The sequence below is a fragment of the Bacillus rossius genome, chromosome 6, assembly GCF_032445375.1.
Source record: "Bacillus rossius redtenbacheri isolate Brsri chromosome 6, Brsri_v3, whole genome shotgun sequence".
In the NCBI taxonomy this organism is placed as follows: Eukaryota; Metazoa; Arthropoda; class Insecta; order Phasmatodea; family Bacillidae; genus Bacillus; species Bacillus rossius.
This window is the reverse complement of record NC_086334.1, coordinates 9,755,614-9,763,537: the sequence shown is the minus strand read 5'-3', so window position 1 is coordinate 9,763,537 and position 7,924 is coordinate 9,755,614. Positions and strand designations below refer to the sequence as shown.

Genomic DNA, 7,924 nt, shown 5'->3' with positions numbered 1-7,924 from the left:
AATGACTATGAATCATGAGAATACCCTCTCAGAAACACAATATGGGATGGCCTTCATCAAAACAGTTTTGTTTGTTATTACTAGAGACTATGTAAAGCTAAGTTTAGGAAGTTAGTGTTCAAGCCTTGAACGTGTTTTATTTCTTTTCATGTAATTCTTAACGAACTAAATTGTTAATAATATAACAATGTTTTAATATAATTATAAGTAAAAATAGTTTTGTATTTTTTAATATTAAAAATAACAATTGTAAAGGCCATCAACTGTATTTGTTATGAGTTTTGTTTATAAGTGTTTATTTGGTTACTTTCTAACGTTGATTTCTAACACGTGTGAATAGAGAAAAGCTAAATAATGGAAGTTGGTGATACAAATTTGTTTAATGTGTTTGATGAAGATTCTAATGATTCAAATTTGGAAGTACCTCCTGCCAAGAAGGTAAAGACAGAAAACACAAGCCAAGATCCACACGTTATTGACCTAAGTGACTCTAAAGAACTAGACGATTCCAAATTTAATGTAGATGATATTAATGTTGATATACTCTTGCCTCGCATAAAAATTCATACGGTGGAAACTTTAGAGGTCTGTGTGCATGAAGTTGCAGTACCGCCAGATGTCGAATACGTACCTTTGAGTGTACCTACTTCAAAACCTGCTAAGGAGTACAAGTTTATCTTAGATCCTTTTCAGAAGGAAGCTATATTGTGCATTGAGAACAGGCAGTCAGTGCTGGTTTCAGCACACACGTCTGCTGGGAAGACAGTTGTTGCGGAATACAGCATAGCATTGTCGTTGCGAGACAACCAACGTGTCATTTACACTACTCCAATTAAGGCACTTAGTAATCAGAAGTTCAGAGAATTCACTGAAGAGTTTCAAGACGTTGGTTTGATTACGGGTGATGTTACAATCAATCCAAATGCTAGCTGCATTATTATGACCACAGAAATTTTGCGAAACATGTTGTATCGTGGTTCCGAGTTGATGCGCGAAGTAGGTTGGGTGGTTTTTGATGAAATACACTATATGCGTGACAAAGAAAGAGGTGTTGTTTGGGAAGAGACATTGATACTTCTTCCTGATAACGTTCATTATGTATTTTTATCTGCTACAATACCCAACGCTACTCAGTTTGCAGAATGGGTGGCACACCTACATCATCAGCCATGTCATGTTGTGTACACTGATTACCGACCAGTCCCACTTCAGCATTACATCTTTCCTGCCGGGGGCGAGGGAATCCACTTGGTGGTGGACGAGTCTGGTCAGTTCATCGAGCAGAACTTCAATGCAGCAATGACCGTCCTGCAGAATGCAGGAGATGCAGCCAAGGGTGATCAAAGAGGTCGTCGCGGTGGTGTGCGGGATCGAAATTCCTCGGACAGTAACATATTTAAGATTGTAAGAATGATAATGGAACGGGATTTTGCACCAGTGATTGTTTTCAGTTTCAGTAAGAAAGAGTGTGAAGTATATGCGTTACAAATGGCCCAACTTGATTTCAACACTGCAGCACAAAAGAAAATGGTGGATGAAGTATTTAACAATGCCATGGATGTGTTATCACCAGAAGATAGAAAGCTCCCACAGGTTGAAAATTTGCTTCCCTTATTGAGAAGGGGGATTGGCATTCATCACGGTGGCTTATTGCCAATCCTTAAAGAAACTGTTGAAATTCTTTTTGCTGAGGGTTTGATCAAGGCATTATTTGCTACGGAAACTTTTGCGATGGGTTTAAACATGCCTGCACGGACTGTTGTGTTTTCATCGCCTCGCAAGTTCGATGGCAAGGAGTTCCGCTGGCTCACTTCTGGCGAGTACATCCAGATGTCCGGCAGAGCGGGGCGTCGCGGCCAAGATGACAGGGGCATCGTGATCCTGATGATAGATGAGAAGGTGAGCCCGCAAGCAGGTCGTGACATAGTGAAGGGCTCGGCAGACCCCATCTACTCTGCTTTCCACCTCACTTACAACATGGTGCTGAACTTGCTTCGTGTGGAGGAGATCAATCCCGAGTACATGCTGGAGAGGAGTTTCTTCCAGTTCCAGAACCAGACTTCCATCCCCCAGCTCATCCAGAAGTTACAGACGAAGCAAGCCGAGCACGACCAGATAGTCGTTCCTAAGCACGACCAGGTGGCTTCTTACTGCAATCTGCAGGAACAGCTTTGCCGATTAAGAAAACAGGTGCAGAGCTACATAACCAAGCCAGAGTTTCTAGTGCCGTTTCTGCAGCCAGGAAGGATGGTCAAGATCGTAAACAAAGAAGATGAATTTGATTGGGGGATCGTCATCAACTTCAATAAGCAGAAGAACTTTGGGATGAAAAAAGGGAATAATCCTGCCAAAGATGATCCTGCATACGTGGTAGAAGTGCTATTGCACGTGGATGAGCAGCCAGAAGACCAGGAGGTGGAGGCTCGACCTTGTCCTCCGGGGAAGGCTGGGGAGGTGGAAGTGGTGCCCGTGGTTCACACCATCATTTCCCAGGTCAGTTCCATTCGCCTTCACATTCCCAAAGACTTGAAACGCCCGGACAACAGGAAGAGCGTGCTAAAGAGCATTCAAGAAGTAAAGAAACGCTTCGACGACAAAATCCCGTTGCTGGATCCCGTCAACGACATGCACATAAAGAATCCCATGTTTGTGGACATGCTGAACAAGATGACTTCGTATGAGGACAGGCTCCTGGAGCACCCTCTGAGGGACAATGAGGACCTCGGAGTCCTGTGTGAGCAGTTCGCCCAGAAGTCTGCATTGAGGGATGAGCTGAAGAAGGTGACCTCGGAGCTGAAGGCGGCCCAGTCGGTGCTGCAGATGGACGAGCTGAAATGTCGCAAGCGTGTCCTGCGACGCCTGGGCTACTGCACCGAGGACGACGTCATCAAGCTGAAGGGCCGAGTGGCGTGCGAGCTGAACGGCGCCGACGAGCTGCTCATGACGGAGATGATCTTCAACGGCGTGTTCAACAACATGACGCCGGCGCAGTGCGCATCCATCCTGAGCTGCTTCGTGTGCGACGAAAAAAGCTCGGACATGCCCAAGATGTCGGAGGAGCTGTCGGGGGCCCTGCGTCAGATGCAGGACATGGCACGCCGCATCTCGCGCATCAGCAACGACGTCAAGCTGGAGCTGGACGAGGAGACGTACGTGAACCAGTTCAAGCCGTTCCTCATGGACGTGGTGTACGCGTGGTGCAACGGGGCCAGCTTCCTGGAGCTGTGCAAGATGACGGACATCTTCGAGGGCAGCATCATCCGCTGCTTCCGGCGGCTGGAGGAGGTGCTCCGGCAGCTGTGCCAGGCCGCCAAGACCATGGGCAACGCAGAGCTGGACGACAAGTTCAGCGAGTGCATCAAGCTGATCAAGCGAGACATCATCTTCGCTGCCAGTCTGTACTTGTAGCTTGCCCTCACTTGTGGCAGCATCATCCGGCTTTCACTGTGCTGTGAAGAAGAATTGGAGTTTTATTCAGTTGTATATGTAAAAAAAATATATATTGAAATATTTATTGATGCCTGTACTTACACCAACCAGTACGTGACATTATTTACTGTTTTCACCTTTTACAAATGCAGTTTCTTTTTGAGAAATTTAGCATTAATAGCCATAAAAAATTCTAAAATGTCTGCAAAGCTTTTTAAAATTAGTTACTGTTTATCAAACTTTATTATTAAGTAGCTGAACTTTTTTGGTAATTCTTCCTTACTTCGTATCCAGTTTACATAAAAGTTCTATAATTAACATTTTCACAATTAAATATATATTGTGTATGGTACAATTTTGCACCACTATCACATTTAATTTCTTACTTTATTTTAATATTATTTGTTAAAATACAATTGGATACGTTACACAGAATAATTACTCAAGAAACTATATTCCTCAAACTTTTATATATATTTTCAAAATCGAATATATTTTGGTAGTTATATGACTTTGCATTACAAATATAACCAATATCTTTATTTTGCATGATGTGATAGGGTAACATTATAGTGATTATGAGCTATCTTCATAACTATAGTGTGATTTCCCTTGTTTTCTTAGTTCATTTACTTTATGGATATACAATATAACTTCATAACAAATTTTGTTTAATAGTTAGGTATATAAATGTTTGTTTCATGTGTAAGTTTGAAAGGAATGTGTAGATTTCTGATGCAGCAAGCGACAATATATTCCAGATGATTTAAAGTTGGATTGACTTTGTAAGTGTTGTTTTTACGTTTGAAAATGTAATTTTAACAGTCTGCTTTAATTCTGAATTGCTTGTGAATTAAGACAGTTTGTGTGACTGGTTGTATACATTGAAAGACAATCTTATTGGCAATTATATGGAAAAGTGGCTGTTTAAAATTGAACTGTCAAGAGTGTCAAACATTTTTGTGGTGTGTATATTTCATTTATTTTGTTTTAAAAATATGTTATGAAATTCTAATGAAAATAAAGTTAGTAACAATTTAAGACAGCTATCTAAAAAAAAATCAATGAACATATGCAAAGAAATACATTAAGAGAATATAAAATAATTCATTTGAAAAATATAGTATTTTGAAGAAACACGTGCATTTTGAAATGAGCTAGTTCCCCACCAACAAGAGCAGGCTGAGGTGGCCGCGGGTAGCCGTTGGAGGGCCGGGCGGAGAAGGGAAGTGTGTTGGCTGTTCAGTGATTGGGGAATGAGGGAACAGGGAGAGGTTTACTAGGGCGAGGGTGCGTATTCACAAGTGTGAGTTGCCAAGGTCTGGAGAGAGACTGAAAGATGGAGTTGCTGAAAAAGAGGGAATATTCGCAGTCAAGGTACGAAAGAGAGGTGGTTGCAGTTTGAAGCAGAGAGAGATGTGCATTACCTCTCCGGTTCTTATTGGACGACACAACATTGTTTCTGGACAGCTTTTAAGAATTGTTACACTGTCTCACCTCGTATGTGTATCAGAATTTACATAAAATGAAAGGGGTGATGGCTGGTGTTTTGTGAGGAAATTCTACAATGTTGCCAACGATTGGTAAATTAGAGCAACTATTGTCGTGTTTTTAGCAATGGTTGTACATAATTTGGAAGCTCATACTTGTTTCTGTGTTGCCTTGGAGACCGTGTGCGATTGTGCATGTGGTAGTACTTTATTTTGTATCATTTGATGCACTATCTAGCAAATGCTTGGTTGGATCCTCAATGTACTGCAATTGCAGCATTACCCCCAGTTTTCAAGGACAAAATATGAGACTTTTAAGCGTTCAAGTTTTAGTTTGGAAACTAATGATATAAATTGTGTTGTATCATCATTAGTCTGGCCTTAAATGAAACTGTGATTCATCTCTTTAATTGAATTTGTGAAATGGATTGAAATGTGCTATTTGGAATTGACTGAACAGATGTTGTTCTGTGTGTAGTAGTTCTACTGTGAATGTGAGTGTGGCTTGTCAGAATAGGATACTGTAGGCCTCGTATTTATTCTTAAGTGTGTGCTAGAGGGTTCCAGAGGACAAGGAAAACTCCGTGAATTGAAAAGGAAAAAACAGAGAAATTGACAGAATTTTTTATACCAACCAGGATTTTTAATTTTTAATACTTTTGTGTTCACTTATGTCTTGAAACCAGTCTGTATTTTATTCACTAATTCCTGCCTAGTTGAATGCCCATTTGTTTTTATCATTCATTAAGTATGACAGAATCAATCTATGAATAAAATGTGTACCAATTTAATGATTTCAAGTAAGATTTTCTACTGTATCACACAAAAAAAGATGAAATGCTGAAGATAAAAGTAAAGGTTTAAAAATTCTTACAAAAAAAGACGTACTAAGGACATTTCTAATATTTTTCTTCAACCTACATTGAACCAAAGTAATGGCATCAGTGTTATTTTAGTTGAAACTTCACATTGTTTCTTTACATTAATCTGAGATATTTGTATTAACCATCCTTTACTACATCTAACTGTATAGCCTTGGAATAAAAACAACTTTGTTTTACTAAATTACCATACTTTTGTATTAAACAAATTACTAAGCACTAAAACTCCTATGTAATTTCTAGGCTCTATGAAAACGCGTATTAATTAGAGTTTTGTATTAACATGGTTTGTATTATTGAGGTTTTATTGTAATTTCTAAGTTAGAACAAACATTTTCTAGTCAAAGTGACTTGTTATGTGAGGTTGATAAAGTTTTTCTTTAAGAATTTGAATGTATTTATCTTGCAAGATTGATCAATGAGACATGGAAAAAATATTTTGTTGGACAGGGAAAAAAGGGAAATAGTTGAGTATACGAGTGTGGGAACCCTGTAGAGGTTACAAGGGCCACTATTTGAGCTAGACTCTGAAGCCATTGCTGTTGCGAGTCAGCGATTTAGCAGGCATGACTTGTGTGGGGCTGGAGAGAAAGGACAAATGTATTTCAATGAGTACAGTATGAGTTGGGCTTTGTTGAAACAATAAAAACTTATTTAATTTCACTGATACTTGGAATTGCTTTTAATTTTCTTTACTGTGGTAACTTCAAAAGTTTAAAATGTAGGTATAGTGAGTACAGTATTTGTAATTTACTATTTATGTTTGCTGTTGATTCAAGTAAGTTTATTGCCTTTCCGTAAGTCCACACATCACATCGCTGAGAGCGTTTTGCTTTTCCATAGGAGATATCTTGTCCATGTGTGGTAGAATTTCATTCTATTGTATTTGTTGGGATTGATGGCAAGGAGAAACCCTGGCATGAAAGGAGGTGACGCAGTGGTAACATGCTGACTTGTTTCTGAGAGATTTATTTCCGATAGCACTCCAGGCAAATGCCGGTCGGGTTCCTTGGCCGGGGCCGTCGAGAAAAACTAATGACAGGGGGCAAATAATTTTGTTCTCTCCCCACCCCCTCCTTTTATCATTTAAGCGGCCCGCCTACCCGGGCACATGCATGGTATGCAAACTCCAGAAGAAACCACGCGATTTTAAAACTGTTCAAGATACCCGAGTGATGTCTGTTTACGAAAATCATTTAAGAATGCGCTGAGGGCAGATGAGTAAGTCTGTTTCTGTGGCTAAAATAGTGTTTTCAGAATAAGTTTTAGACATAAAACTTTTGGTAAAGATTCTTGAAAGCACTCAAGTGCATTGCATTACACCTTCATCTTCATTTCTCTGCCATATAATTTTACAGTACTGCTCAGATTTCATAGTTCTATGCATGACAAGAAAACTGCGTGCCAATTCAGAGCATATTTTTCGTTTCTTTTTTTGTATAAATAGTACTCCAATACTCATAATGATGTGGTTTTGTATTTTTCATAACATTTATGGCGATTAAAGCATCTTATGCTATTCTTAATTATGTGTTACTAAGGGTTGCATGAAAGTTTATTTTATTGACTCAGATGGACTCGGAGAGTAAACACACTATATTAAAGTGTTTTCATCACGCACTTTGCCACTATGATAGACCAACATTGCTTGGAGAATAACTGCACTTGTGCAAAAAAAAAAAAATTGTAGTGACTAAATATTTTAACTACGCATTATTCCTAAGAGGAAAGTTTTTTTTATTAGTCATTTAAAGTAGTTTCACATTTTTAAGTTTCATCATTGTAGGTGCTGTGGTTTGAAAGTGCGTATATCGCAGGGACGACATTAGCAACTTCCGTAAACCACCCTTCAGTGCAGTGCCTATACTCATGCCTTACCCCATGACTTGCATTACAACTTAGTAATAATGTTTTCTGCCAGCAAATGGTGATATTGGACTAAAACATTTACCAAAAATTTAAAAAAAAAAATTATAATAAATTTTAAGAGCTTTCAGTAAAATATAACCTGTACGATTATGCTAAATGTTTGTGACACTGCACCCTTAATATGTGGTTTAATTATATTTTTTAGATTTCTAAATAAACTTTATCTTACTCTCAAATTCTTTATAATTTTTGAAG

General features: G+C 39.0%; 1 protein-coding gene across 1 annotated transcript; it reads left to right on the top strand.

Annotated features, from left to right (window-relative positions):
* The first annotated feature begins 237 nt into the window (after window positions 1-237).
* On the top strand, window positions 238-7,459 carry LOC134532589 (exosome RNA helicase MTR4). The gene has a single exon (XM_063369149.1). The coding sequence runs from the start codon at window positions 355-357 to the stop codon at window positions 3,406-3,408; it is 3,054 nt and encodes a 1,017-aa protein (XP_063225219.1). The 5' UTR covers window positions 238-354; the 3' UTR covers window positions 3,409-7,459.
* The last annotated feature ends 465 nt before the right edge of the window (window positions 7,460-7,924 follow it).

Bases quoted from the DNA above. Each gene is read 5' to 3' on its own strand.
- LOC134532589 (XM_063369149.1), top strand. From the start codon at position 355: ATGGAAGTTGGTGATACAAATTTGTTTAATGTGTTTGATGAAGATTCT.